Genomic DNA, 15756 nt, shown 5'->3' on the forward strand with positions numbered 1-15756 from the left:
TAAATCATTAATGGAGAACTTAGTGAAATCGTCTTTTTGTCATCACCATTTTTAGATACTGAGATTTTCTGTTTAAACTTGATAGTACTAGATAGCCATTTATAATGACTGAAGACAAGTCAGTGAATTGAGTTTATTAGATGTAAAAACAATGTTCCAACGATGAACTGTCAAGGACACAAGTCAGAATATTTTATATTTATATACAAGTATTTTTTGAGAGATTTTCAGATCATGTTTATCTTGTTCTGCACTGAGACTGATTTGCTTTCATCAAAATCCTGTCAAAGAGTAGAACACTACATTCCAGGTACAGCATGTAAAGTCAGTCTCTGCCTCCTCATGCTTTTGTAAAAGCACCGCAGGGAGTTGAATACTCCTTCTGACCCCCCTCAACCTTCCGATGACCAAAGAGAGCCTTATGCAACACTCTTATTTATGGATGTAAAGTGAATGGCACCTGAGAGAACAAGAGACGTAACAGAAGAGGCGCTTGTTTGCCTGCACAGCAGGGAGGAAGTGTAGCGTTTGGCACCCTCAGAGAGTCTTTCTGCCTTTGATTTGCACTGCTGGCCACCGAAGAGATGAAATCTGCCAAAAATTTAATAAAGCCAAATCAGTCTGTGGGCTGGATGAGAATGTAAATTACGGTCAAATCTTGCACATTTACTGCAACATGACCTTGTAGTCCCCTCCGAACATACCAGGACAGGGAGTGGGGTCCCAAAAATGTTCCCAGACTCTCCTCTCCTTCTCTTTTTTTAATCCATCGTCTGCTGAAGAGTAACCACACAGGACAGGGAGAGAGGGTGCATAAAGGTTAGTTGGGTGGGTTTAGGGCACAGTCAGGGGGGAACATAGTGGCCTAAACCCACGTATCTTTGCCTCAGCATCACAGATAGGAACAGTATGACTCAGCTGATGACTCATGCATATAAATGCCCTCTGAAATATACTGTGCTGTTTTATTCAGTGTGCACTCAAGTTGAAAAGCTGATGCTGCTTGTTTTATATGTTTGGGGTTTCCTTTTAGCATAGTAGCTGTTCACTTGCATTTAAATTTAAATGAAATTTTCAAGAGGCTTATTTTAGATGATAAAAATGAAGGTAAATGAAGAAACCTCTTGCTCAAGTAGAATTATTTATGGCTATTAATTCTCACAGGTCCCAACAGCCAAATTCTGTGGTGTTAATTGATATAAAGCTTAGCTACAGACAGAATGTTAAATTTAAGAAAAAGTTCGGAGAAAAAAAACTTTTAAAGATAACATTTTCAATTACATTGCTAGTTTTTCACAGCTTGACAGTTAGGCCAATATGCTGTTTAAAAATTGCATTACCAAAACAAAATGTTTGTTACTTTTGGTACCACATGTATGAAACAGGGCTGCATGGTGGTGTAGTGGTTAGGGTTCTTGGTTCAAATCTCAGTCAGACAGGACCTCCCCATGCATGTCTGGACATTCTGGCTTCCACCCACACAAGACGTGCTCTTTAGACTGACTAGTGACTCGTTGTTTGTCTTTGTATATCAGCCTATGATTGACCGGCAATCAGTCCAGAGTATCCCACCTCTCGCTGAATGACAACTGTTCAGCTCCAGCCAACCAATGACGCCAAACAGGACAAGTAGTATGGCCAATGGATGATTAAAAAAAACAGTACAAGCTCTAATTTACAGAATTGAAAAGTGCAGAAGTTGAGAAGTGAGAGGGAGTGTACTGGTGGGAAACAGTCAATGGGCTTGAGCTTCAACAGAGCTTTTCTAGTGAACAGACTATTTTTATCTGCTTTTTACACTGCAGGTCACACTTACCCATTCACATCCATTCTCCTCCATTCTCTAGGGAGCATGCACATGCAGCCACCAGCAGTAAATAACAGCTTGGTATCCACATGTTGGTGTCTATTCATCTTGAAAATGTATTTTAAATGTATTTTTTTCTTATTTAATTGATTATTTTGGTTGGCACTTTGCTCGTTTTTATGCCTGATTGGTGGAACCATAGGCACTTAAAACAAACAAACAAACAAACAAACAACTTTTTTTTTATTGTGTATAGAGTTTTCCATCTTTTTATTGTTTTCATTCATGCTTTTTTGCAATATGTCTGTCATAATGAATGTTCTGTCTCACTGGCTGTAAAACAAATCTACCTATGGATAAAAATAAAGTTAGTTTTAGTTTTCAAACACCTTCATTTTATTTTGGATGCTAAGATTATTTTTTCTTCATAGACAGAATCAAAATTGTTTTTGAAAAACAAAAGCTACCAGGGTCTAAATTGTTAACTAGCCCCTTTTAGCACTGACATTTCGTATAGTCATAGCACAGACCACTGTTTTGCAATGAAGTGCTTTTACTTAATGCTCAAAACTTGTAAAAATTAAGTTAAAACTGAAAGTTATCATATAATTTATACAGAGTTGAAATAGTTCAGTAAGAGTTTCAGCTGTCTTTTTAGAAAGCATCAAGGCAAAACCAAAAGAAATCAGTTTAGACCTGAGAAAAAGAATTGCTGATGCTCACAAAGCAGGTGAAGGTTATACAAAGTTATCACAGTGTTTCCAAGTGTCAAGAACTGGAGTGAGAAGTATTATCAAGAAATTCAAAGAGAGTCACACAGTCCAGAACAAGCCTGGCAGAGGTAGGAAGAGAAAGATTTCAAAGACTGGAAAAGAAAACTAGTGAGAGATGTTTCTAAAGACCCCAGAACAACGGCCAAAACACTAGTGAGTGACTTAGACAAGTCAGGAATTGTAGTCTCAAAGAAGAGCATCAAAAGAGCCCTGCACAGGAATGGACTGTAAGGTTGCTGATCAAAAACATTCCCATCTGCAGATGAGGCAGCTTCAAGCCTGACTGAAGTATGCTAGGGAGAACTTAGAAAAAAGATTATGCATACTGGAAGCATGTCATTTGGTCAGATGAGACCAAACTAGAGCTCTTTGGTCATAGGGATGTTGCTTATGTTTGGAGAAAGAAGAGAGAGGTGTATAACTCAAAGAACACCGTCCCCACAGTGAAAGACGGCGGTGGGAGTATCATGCTGCACCTCAAGAAGTCAGCAGAAAAAAACAGGGTCTGGGTTGTTGTTTGTCTTCCAACACAACAACAGCCCAAAAAATACATGGCGTCTCATGAAGAACTACACCCAGAAAACCAAAGTGAACTTATTGACTCACCTGCACAAAATCCTGACTCTAATCCCATTAAAAATCTATGGGGTGAACTTAAGACCAAAGTCCATGCCAGAAGACCATCAAATCTGGAGGAACTCGAGAGATTGGCCAAAGAAGGATGGGCTAGGATTTCGCAGGAGACGTTTCTGAGACTTGATGAAAACGGCAACAAACAACTGCAGGCTGTTATCCACAAAAAAAGGAGACACAACTGACTATTAGCATCAAGAGGTCGTAATTTCAACCCTGGTAGTTTTTTTTAATTCTTTTTTTTAAATAATTTTGTTTCTGTGTGAAAACTAAAATGATGTAAGCATCCAAAATAAAACAAGGATGTTTGGAAAAGCTGTGTTAAAAATGCATTGGGGGGGGCTTATAATTTTGCCCTCATACATATTTACCCGCCACTAATGCAGTGTCTGACCCAACGACACATGGATATGTGACTGCAGGGCCTTGGGACCGAACCCCCAACCTTCCCGTTAAGTGATGACCAACTCGGTTCAAACTCACAGGCCAAAAACATTGACGTTTCTCAAGTCCTTTATGATTATAATGAAGCAAAAATTATGCTTCTCAAAAAGAGACAAGCAGCAGAGGTGGTAGCAAAGTATGCCATTGTATTTTTGTAGTTGAGACAGTGTGACAGTGTTAGGTGGCCAGGATTTCTGTTTTTATTGCAATGATATCCAAATTGATTTTTGCTGATTTTTAATAGGATTGTAACAAAATTTAGAGTTCTGGTATAGTGACAGCCTTAGTAATAATATCCATAAAGTTATGTTGATACAAATAGAGTTTGTTAAGTTTTTACTTTATGCTCTGTTATTTCAATTGGAGCATTCAGATGTGTAAAGTGCCATCAACCCTTTCCATCAAACTGATTTGGAAAGAAATGTTTGTGAAAAGAGCTCAGAATATGTGAAATAACTAAAACCATGCTGCTTTGTTTGTAGCGGGCCAAATTCCACTCCGCAGTCGGTGACAGAAAAGTTGCAGTGATTTTCTCTGTGGAAAACAATAAATTGGGCATTTTTCCTAAATCTGCTTTGAAAAGGAATCAGATAGAGGTAAATTTATCTGGAGCAGTTTCAAGTCAACTTCTCGACTTCACCCACTGAGTGCTATTACAGTTGGTGCTTTAAAGGCTTTAATTATGGATAAACAGTCAAAGTCTCAATTACTTGATATTACTCTTGACATTTTTTAGTAGTAGTAGAGCCCCATGATCAAATAAGCTCCATAATAATTAATTTTTCTTTAAAATTAAACAAAATCAGCCATACACTCCATATGCTACCCATTTGTATTGAAGTAAAGATAAAATACTCTTCTATCTCTTTAAATCTCTGTAAATCCCTTGTAAGACTTTGCCAACATTTCCTTGGCTTTATGTCTCATGTTCAATCACATATAGTGCCCGTGTTATTGGTAGCAGACTGTATAAGCTGGGTAATTTAACCCCCTTTTGTTTCATTTTCCCTTTAGTTTGGCACAGAGAAGCACTGGTGTGAGTGCTCAATCATTAAAAAAAAAAAAAAACATGTACAACCCAGTGAAACTTCAAACACTCGTTTCATTACCCAGCAGGCTGCCGCAAGATATTTTGTGTTTTTTCTATCGCTCTGTTTCTCTCTGTACTGTATATGTCTCCCCCTCTTTCTCCTGCCTCCTCACACCCATTACAGCCAGGACCACACATGCATGCTCTCTGGAGCTCATGCCACATACAGACACGTGTGCACTTCTGTTTAATTTGTGTTAAAAAGTAAATCTGCAATCTATTATTCCATCTATCAGTAGTATCTTTTATTTCATCTATCTTCACTGGACTGGACTGAACTGACTGTCAGCATATTTCCCAGGGAGGATACATGTGAGCCTCCTCCACTGTAGGAGGTTTTAAAATAGCTCCTCTTCCCTCCTCCAGTACTGTAACAGAAGGCCACATACAGTACAGCTATGAACATTAGTTTCCAGGTCAGGCTGAGGTCAGTTACACTCAGAGGGGGGATGAATTGTTCTGTGCATATGGGTGTGACTAATGAGAGAAAACAAGCGAGCTACAATGACTGGGCAGCTCTGTCTTTTTAAGGAGACCCTCTCCCTCTTTCTGACTCTTTCAGTGTTTATTACATAATCAATTACAGTTCAAATCAGGCGAAAGAAAGTCAAACAAAAACCCACTGAGGTGTTGAAATGCAGCATCATGGCTTGGCAAACAACAGATTTTCATTGCAGCCTTCTTGTCATTGGCTTATGCTTCCTTTTCTATTTTTATTGAAAGTAAAGACATCTTTTCTGGTCTTTTTTATATTCATCAACTCAAAAGTAGCATGCCACAAAGTGCCAATGCTATCGGTTCATCTCATTCAATGTTGAGCATTTAAGATGAATGACTCTGTGAAGAGCTTTGAGGAAGCTCAGAGCATGGCTCCATCATTCAATTATCACCTTTAGTGCAGGAAGACTAAGCACCCTCTAATCTCAGGACTAAGGGCTCCGTATCAGTTAGCTTGAGTGGGAGATGGTGTTGTCAGACAGTGGATTCATTGTCCTGAAAGTCTGTCCTGCAAGGCACACAGGGCTCCTTTGTGGACTGCAGATATTAATCTGCGGAGGCAGAGATCTGGAGGAGTCTGACTAAGCTCACATACAACCACACACACATCAGCACACACAGACCCAGCCATATGCATATTCATTATGTAACAGCAGAAAGAGAGGATGCAGTGTCCAGTAGCACACAGCTTCCTCCGTCATAAAGATTTCATTCTTTTAACATGATTTACACAACGCATTCAGACTGCTGCAGCTCTGCAGACGTAAGGTGCCGTTGCCAGATGTCATTGTAATGCTCCAACAAACTTTCATCATCAGCAAGTATAAAGAAGGCTTAGTTCCACTGATGGTTTACTGTGTGACTGCCAGACGGGTGACAACACATCACCTCGGCCCCATCAGTGTAACCTAGGAGGCAGAAAGAAATTCTGTAGCCACATTGTGACAGCTGCACAAAAGAATCATTTGAGATATGAAGTAAACAAATTCTCAGATAAACTGTCTGAAATGGGGGCTCTGATTGGTCACTGCAGCACTTTTGTTAATTAAAGTGTAGATATATTCTTCTGGTGGAGTCAAGCTGCAAATTTCATTGAATATACAGCTAGATCTCTAATTAGTGAACAGAATGATGCAGGTCAATACCAAGGCAACAACGAATCAGAGTCAGAATAAGATAAGAAATAGCTGCTGAAGAGCTGCAGCATCATGGACTAAGGGTGAATAAAACACCTCTATAACTCATTCTCTATGAGAATTTGCTTTATACTGCTGTCTGCCGCATCAGCATCACTGTATGTCTGCAGCACTTCCTCTGGTTTAAAATAGAACTCATAGATGCATGGAGGTGTTATAATCATGCTCATTGAAGGCAAAACACAACCTGAGTCAAACCAAACCAACCAAAACATGCCATTGTAAATATATTGAGGATATCTGCTGCCACCTAGGGATTTAAAACATTACAGCATTTAAATGCGTCCTTTTAAACATGGCGTCACATTCATAAACAGTGCTGTGCATGTAATGTGGTCTGTCTGACTTAAGAGGGCAGCATATCTCTATCTAAAAAGCATACTTTTCACAGCTTCTCTCCTTGCTTTTATTATTCATGCATGGACAGTGTACAAATGCAATTAAGAGTTAATGAGAACTAATGTTGATCACTTCTCTACTGTAAAAGCGGTGTAATTTGGAAAATAGAGGATAATAGATTTTCATGGTGTGCCTGTGGTGTCTGGCCCTAACCTGACTGTCCAGCTGGATGGGAGGTTTAGCTCACAGGCCAAGGCTAACGCTGTAATATTTACAGCATTTGATGCTGCCTTTTATTCACTTTTCTAATGCGTCTTTTGCCAGTTTGGAGAGTTACCCCATTTACGTTTATAAAATGTCAACCCCATGACTTGGCATTTTGGATCTTTATTTCTGTGCTCATTTTTGTTTTACACACCTCACTGTGTGTCTGACTGTACAGATACATTTAACTAAATCTGAGCAGGAAGCAGTGGTTAGTTTACATTCCCCTATTGATTCTCCAGACTGCAGGTTCAGTAGTTCTGGCATCAGAGATTAGAATTTATGAATTCACAGTTGAAATTAAAAATAAAAAAAAAAAAAAAAAGAATTTATAACCATCCTGCAAACATTTCATTTGTTTCTAGCGAATGCAAGGCAGGATTATTTAGAAAGCACAATTTATAAATTTCAATTTAAGCACTTTATGGAGTTAAAGATTAACATCAGCATAATAATTAGAGCATGATAAACCATGAATTCATTCTAATCCAAAACTCATCACAAACATAAAATTGGATTGGCCAATCTGTATTCTTATTATAGCCATTGAACAGCTTTAACACCAGTATGAGGTATAACCACACCTTTAAAAAGTATTCAACCACCAAAGGTTTCATCCTTTTATTGGTTTTATCAATCAGTCATGGTCAATACAATTTCGCTTTTTTGGCAATAACCTCTTAAAAATATAAAAGTGCAAACAGATTTCTACAAAGTAATGTCAATTAAATAAATATAATGCAAAAGAAGTGATAGCATAAATGTTCACCCCCTTCAGGTCAGTGTTTTGGATGCAATCACAGCACTGAGTCTGTGTGGGTAAGTCTCAGTCAGGCTTGCACATCTAAACACAGCAGTTTTGCTCCATTCTCCTTCCCAGAACTGCTCAAGCTCTGTCAGGCTGCACAGGGTTTGGCTTGAACAGCCCTTTTCAAGTCCAGCCACATATTCTCTATCAGATTAAGGTCTGAGCTTTGACTCAACCACTCCAGAAACTTCACCTTGATGTCTTTAGACCACTTCTGTGCTGTTTTCGCTGTATGCTTCAGGTCATTGTCTTGCTGAATATCATCCCCTCAGCATGATATTGCCACCACCGTGCTCCACAGCGGGGGTGGTGTGTTTATGGTGATATGCAGTGTTTGGTATCCACCAAACATAGTGCCAGAAAGCACCATTTTGGTCTCATCAGGCCAAAGAACTTTCTTCCACTTGACCATGGAGTGTGAACTCTATTCAAGATTTAATTTGACTTATCAGTCAAATTAGTTAACAGTGGCTATCACTTTACCACTCTCCCTTAAAGGCAGAGCAACAGTTTTTGTATGCAGAGTCTCTCTCATCTCAGCTGCTGAAGTTTGTAACTCCTTCAGAGTAGTTATAGCTGTTTTGGTGGCCTCTCTCACTAGTCTCCTCCTTGCACGGTCACTTAGCTTGTGCGGACGGCCTGATCTAGGCAGATTTACACATGTGCAGAGGTGTCAAAAGTATTCACATTCATTACTCAGGTAGAAGTATAGATAATAGGGTTTAAAAAGACTTCTGTAGAAGTTGAAGTATCAACTCAAGCTTTTTACTCAAGTAAAAGTATAAAAGTACTAGTTTCAAAACTACTTAAAGTATAAAAGTAAGAGTAATGTAAGGGGGGAAAATGCCATTAAGGAAAAAAAGTTTACGCCGTGCCACAGACGCCTGTAGTGCACTACCCCACCTCCCCAAAAAAACAATTTTCTTAAGGCCATAATGACTTATATGTTATATTAAAATGTTAATGTTGAAAAATTTGGGATGTACCTGTTTCAGCCGCATTTATACCCATTGAAAATAAACGCATTTTAGCACAATGCAAATACATTCAAGAATGATATATGTGTACTACCAACCTCCTCGCTGGTGCTTGGTTGGGGCATTTCGCTCCAGTTCTCTTGAGTCTCTGCCATGGACATCTTCCTACTAGGCTGCATACGTCTGCTATTTCCTTGCTGGAGTGTGACGTGATTTGTGTCGTGCGCAGGTGTGATGGTTTGCATACAAACTAACAGGGTGTCGGAATGGTATTCTCATCCAACCACAGTCAAATTCAGTCTATCCAGATGGTGTGATTTATCTGGATAGGTTTTTGGGTTCTTTATTTGTGTTTTTTGAATGATGACAAGCTGGAATGAAAACAAGCTGAAATGAAATAGGAGTAACGAGGCTATTTTTAAAATGTAAGGAGTATAAAATTCCAGATAGTTGCTTGAAAATGTAAGGAGTAGCAGTAAAAAGTAGTCTTAAAAATAATAACTCCATAAATACCCAAAATTACTACTTAAGTAAGGTAACGAAGTATTTGTACTTAGTTACTTGACACCTCTGCACATGTGCCATGTGACTACTGATTTAACTGAATTCCAGGGGGATGCAGAGTGCCTTGGAATGTTTTTGATATCCACCTCTCACTTATTCTTTCCAATAACCTTTTCTCTGAGTTGTTTGGAGTGTTCTTTTGTCTTCATGGCATAATGGTAGCCAGGAATACTAATTAACCTGTGTCAGGAGATTCCAGCTCCGTCTTTATTCTACAGTCACTTGAGACACACTCACTGCACTCAGGTGAGCTCCATTTAAATTGTGAGACTACTAGCACCAATTAGCTGAACCTCTGTTGTATTAGGTCAGTCACTTTAAAGATGATGAATATTTCACATTATGAATTTTACCTTACTTTTTTTGTTTAATTGACATTACTTTGTAGAAATCTGTTTTGCACTTCAACATTAAAGAGGTTTATTGTTTTTGGTAAAAAAAGTCACATTATATTGACCATGATTGATTTATAAAATCAACTAGAAAAGCACTCAGAGAGCGCAGACCTCTGCCGTTAACCCTATCTCCCAGTAGTACAGGATCCTTTAAAAAATTTCTGGATCCAGACGGTGATCTGGATCACTCCCAAAATCTAATCAGTTCTTCCTTTTGTCATTTCTGACATTTCCTGAAAATTTCATCAAAATCTTTCCATAACTTTTTGAGTTATGTCGCTAACAAACTAACAAACCCTCCCAATCAAATAACCTCCTTGGTAATAAAAGGGTAAAACATCCAAGGGGGTGAATACTTACAGGGAAAAGCTTTCAGAAAAACCCCATTTAGCTAAATGGCAATTATCATTTTATTAAGGCAATTATCTATCATGTTTGCTACTAAAGTGATTTGCCAGTTTAACAGCAAGGTCATTGGTAGATTTCTTGATCAATTCAACGTATCCTACACAAGACAGTATTTTGCTGATTTAACTGTCTATCCAAACAGGTTCAACCTTTTTTTCACTCACAATCAAATAAAGGCCCATCTGTGATTTAAATTATCTGCTAAAATTGGCCCATCTTCAAACCAATCCTGGTCACATCCATTACTAGTAGAGCTTGCAGACTTTACTCTACTAAAGAACTTGTGTGTGTCTTTGTGTATGTCTAAAATAATTCTGATAGTGCAAAGTGTTGGCTCAAACATTAGCCTCTTTTTGGACTCACAGAAGAGCTGAAGAGAGACAGAAATGTCACATCCTTCTCCCAGAATAACTCTCAAGAGCAACAGGTACCTAAGAATTGTCTTCCCCAAGATGTTCACTAATGAGTAATTTAGAGAAATAGATCCAAGAAAACTGCTTCAAATAGTATCAATACAATTATGTGTATTTTTAGTTGTGATTTAACAAAAAGCCATAATTGCCATTAACTCACACATATAAACAGACAATGCACCATCTATTTAAACACCATAATTACAAATTGCAGTAATAAATGCCAGAATACACCTAAATGGCATCTGAGAACGGTGTGAAATGAGTTCAACACAGATGTTTCCTTGAAACAGGTGGCAAAGAGCTACTTGGTGTCAAATCCAACACAAAAAACAACCTCTTTTTCAAAAGCACTTGTCGATACTCATATGGGGTATTAACAATTAGAGTAACAGTCTAATTTAAGGATATTCACTGCTGAAAAACATCACGCAAACCAGTATCAGACTGTAATGTGCGTTGACAGTTCACATCAGATCCTCAGTCTTTCAAGAAGCCTGCCACTTTAGATCTCAGTCAAGATGTATGACAAGCCCCTAACATACTGAAACCTCATTTCAAACCCCGGGCTATGCAGAACAGTGCTCTCAGACATCAAGCTGCCTTCAAGATGTAATACTGAAACACCAAGGCACGTTCGAGTGAAAAGATGATGGATGCACACAATGCAGTTGTGACTGATGAAAAAGGTTATCTTATGTGTATTATTTGATTTAAAAAAAAAAATTCAATGTTAAATAATAAGTATACCTCAACAGGGCAGGAAATACAGTTTAATTGGCTGTGAAATTATATAGGTCATAGCCTCATCTTCACACCCTAAATGCACTGTGTTACTCCATAAGAGCTGTGTTATTTTCACTGTAGTACCTACTAGAAAATTTTTCCATATAAGGTGCCCAATAGGAGCTCATGAATAAGAGCGGGGCTGAGTGTGTTTGTCCATTCAGTTTGACTTTAACAGGTTTTCCAATGTGCAGTGTTTATGTGAATAATGTTATGGCCCAGCAAGCCTCTTGAGTCTAGCGGGGCTGTTTTCCTGCAAGCCAACCTGGAAGTTAACTCTGCAACGGTTCGTTGGCTGCAGTCCTCCCCTATAACTCTAGTGGGATTTTCAATGTGCTTTCAGATTGGTGCTGAAATAAGGTTTGTGTTAAACACGAGGGGACACCAGTTGAAATACAAGTGAGGCTGAATGTGTGCCACCAACAGTTGTCCACAGTGCGCGCAACCAATGCTACAGACTGGAAAACTGACACGTTTCAAGGTATATCTCACAACATTTACATTGAATAAAAGGATGGGATTTATATAAAGTCTAACAGCAAGAAATGTGAGGCATGTTATGAGGTTGAGTCATCTTCTAAAATGTAAATCTAACATATCGTTAAGTGAAATGTCATACTTTCTCATATACAGTGTATTCAGAAAGTATTCAGACCCCCTACACTTTTTTCAATTTTGTTATGTTGCAGCCTAGTCAAAAAAAAAAAAAAAAATCATTTTTATTCTCATAAATCTACACTCAGTACACCGTTATCAGAAAGTGAAAACAGAATTTTACAATTTTTTGCTAATATATTAAAATAAAAAAACAAATATTACATTGACATAAATATTAAGACCTCACGTTCCCCCATTTCTCTGGATCTTTGCCAAGATGTTTCTACACCTTGAGTAGAGTCCACCTGTGGTAAATTAAACTGATTGGACATGTTGAAAGGCAAACACCTCTCTATAGAAGGAGCAAAAACCAAGACATGAGGTCCAAGGAACTGCCTGAGGAAGGCTACATAATTATTTCTGTTGCACTTAAGGTTCTAGTGGAATTAGTTTGACACAACAGGGACTCTTCCAAGAGCTGGTGGCCATCGCATTGTATCCTATCCTATCCTATCCTCTCCTATCGCATCCTAGCTATCGTATCACATCATAAGCTATTGTAAAATAACTATCATATCATATTGTAACAAATCAAGTCCCATTATATAATGTTGCATCTAATTACATCATATCATTGCATCATATCACACCGTGTCATGTTTTATTGCACAACACGATTTTGTATCGTATTGTGTCTCATTGTAAAAGTTCTTGTTTCCTTTTTTAATATCCTGCTATGTGCAAATTTTAACTGTTAAAAGTACATGTAAATTAGTTACATGGCTGTAAATGGCAGATCATTGCTTGATATGGTGAAACTTATGGAAGTTACTGAACCCAGGAAAAAAGTGCTCTCATATGTTTAACATTTCTACCTTATAATAACAGCAAAAGAGATGTTAATGTTCTAATACAAGGGACTGTTCATTGTATCAGAGAAAGGCTACCCCTCTGTGCCTTTTCACAGTCTTTGTGCTAAGCTAACTGTCTCTAAGCAGCAATATATATCAGACATTTGAGAGCGGTAGCATATAAATCTCCTCATCTAACTTTTCTAGCCAAGGGCAAATAAGCATATTTCCCAAATGTCAGATGTATATCTTTGAAGATATGTCTTATTTAAGACACTTCCACCAAATTCTATTCATATCCTAATTTTTTCTCTCAGCTGAGGGGAATCAGGGCTCAGGAATGCTAATGAGTGCAGATTTAAAGGCTCAAAAGTGGACTGCTCATTAGCTTGGAGGCTAGTGCATGAAAGACAAAGATGACAGAGACACATGGGTTTCAATGTGTGTTCAGAGATTCACGTAAAACATAGTTTTGATATACTGTTTTCGGCAAAGTTTTTATATTTTGTATGGAAGCTCCATGGCAGACAAATGATTTGCTCCATAGGATGCTGTTATTTTTTTATATTTAAAAGCAAGTTTCTTCATGTAACACAATTTTGCATCACTCTACTCCAAGTCAAACAGGAGCTAAGGGCAGAGAGGTACCTCATTTTGAAGTATATGGACTTCAAACAGAATAAGGTGGACTTTGAAGGGGAGATGTTCATTTTTACCCCCTTTTTTCACTTCGATTGATTGTGTGAGAAAGATAAGAACAAAGAATTTTTGCCTGTTGCTCATTTCCTTTGACCTCACTCACAATCCAAAGCCTTTCAATCATGTCTTGTCTTTTCTTTTTATCTATAAGTAAACTGACAACCTGAACAACTTTGCTCAAAGACCTTAATCTGAGGTCAAATATGTCTCAATGTTACCGAATTTCTTGTAATCACTCTCACAGTGAGCGTTTGAAGTGCTATGTGGGAAACGTGTCAACAACAACCAGTAAGAGTACATAATTGGATCTTCATACAATGTAAACAGTTTTTTTTGAAGGAAATATTTGACAAATGGATGAATATGGCAATCCCATCAATTTCCCTTCTGTCTGAGAAACATTTGAAATCATGAAAGCATGTGTCATCTTTGAAGTGATTCCATCAATTTTTCATGCCATTCTTCATTACAAGCTCTATCGTGTTGGTGAAAGACATACCTCGCAAAAGGTCTGTTTTATCTCTGCACTTTGAAATTATTGTGTAATATGAAATGCAGATAAAATCATAAGCATCAATCTGTCTCTGAATTCCACTTAATCCTCATGTGTCATGTAAGGATTTCAAGGCTGTATTTAAGTGTAGGCGTGGACCTTCTTAAGTCATCAATGTTCATTTAGATACTTTGTTATCCACGTCTGTTAAACATGTAAAGTGCCCTTAAAATGGCACTGAAAGGGTTGAAATTCATAATAAATAAATAAATAAATAAATTTGTTCTGATCTTGATAAAAAAAAAAAAAATCCATGCAAAAAGTGTTTTTTTTTCCCACTTGAATTATTCTTTATCGCTATTTATGTATGGTGTCCTTTTTTAAGCCAGTGTGAGTGTAAACATTTATTGAAATCTTAAAATTAGAGAAAAGGCTAAAACATCAGGGTTGTTGCTCAATATGAATATATTCAGGGCTGTGATGATCTCATTCAAAGGAATCCAATATGCATGTGGTATATACGAGTAATTTGTTTTTGTATTTTTTTTTTTTACCTTACAAAAATCTGTCTCTTTTCACTTCAACTTGCAATAAATGGGTTAAATTCCTAAAAAAAATAATAACTATGCGTAAAAATCAAAGTGAATGTTTGGTATTAGAAATTTAAAGCTGTAATAATCTTTTTACTTGGAAATATAATTTGCATGCAATATACACAAACTATATATATATATATATATATATATATATATATATATATATATATATATATATATATATATATATGTTGGTATTTTTGTCCCCAATTGTAACAATTTCTTTGACACCATATGAGGGTTAATGCAACAAAAGTAGAACTGTCTTGTTGTAAAATGTGCAATTGGATCTTAACTAGTGATATATTCACTATGTTATTCACTTTATTGTGTTACAGATGGAGCTTATATAGACTTTAAAGAGTGAAAATAAGACAGGAAGACATACCTGGCTGCATAGCCAAAGTAGCGCACTTAATTGATAACTCTAATCAGTTACATAAAATCTTGACAAAAATAATCACCCCAGTGTCAAATATTGGCCCAGATAATTGGTCACTGATTATCAGTAGTGCAATAGCAAACTGAAGCCAAAAGATTTAGAGCCCCTTGCTGACTGGCAGATGGCACATGGGACCAACTTCAACATTAAAATATACATCAGATACATTTTTGACAAAATGATATCTGTCATCATGGGTAATTCTTATAATGCTGACTTATTTCCAAGGGTTTTTTCTCCTGAAAAGTTTATATAGTTATTTGAAGTGAAAATGAACAGATGTAACATCACAACAGACAGCAAATGAGGCTCCGGCAGCATACTAGCAGAATTAGCAGAACCCCATCTGATATCCGATTCAAACGAACAAGAATTTGTGGCCTGCACTGACCTTCAACATATACCTGTAGAATTCAGGTGTGCTACCAAAGAGGCAAGGCGTCATTTCATCTCACCCAGTGAGCTCCCTACTGCCATTATCTTGGCTCCGGTTGACCACACCAGTGCGATTTGTCAGTGCCAGTCACAGGAGTAGATGGAGATGGAGACATGCTGTCCGTATAGTCTATGATAAAACAAAGACATCAGTGTAAGGCAATAATTTACCATCTACACAATTCTGACATGATATTAAGAAAGTTTGACACAAGTAGAGCATGCACCTCAATAGTTGAGCGAATAGT

At 37.5% G+C, this 15756-nt stretch overlaps 1 protein-coding gene across 3 annotated transcripts in view; it reads right to left on the reverse strand.

Moving 5' to 3' along the window:
* Window positions 1-15756, reverse strand: part of ncam1b (neural cell adhesion molecule 1b) — a 134096-nt gene that overhangs the window by 112572 nt on the left and 5768 nt on the right. For all 3 annotated transcript variants that reach the window (XM_041813451.1, XM_041813443.1, XM_041813458.1), the window contains one exon: window positions 15529-15638. In XM_041813451.1, coding sequence (XP_041669385.1) covers window positions 15529-15550 — 22 coding nt within the window. In that variant the 5' untranslated portion in view covers window positions 15551-15638. The remainder of the gene's footprint in view (window positions 1-15528; window positions 15639-15756) is intronic.

The sequence above is a fragment of the Cheilinus undulatus genome, linkage group 2 (genome assembly GCF_018320785.1).
Source record: "Cheilinus undulatus linkage group 2, ASM1832078v1, whole genome shotgun sequence".
NCBI lineage: Eukaryota > Metazoa > Chordata > Actinopteri > Labriformes > Labridae > Cheilinus > Cheilinus undulatus.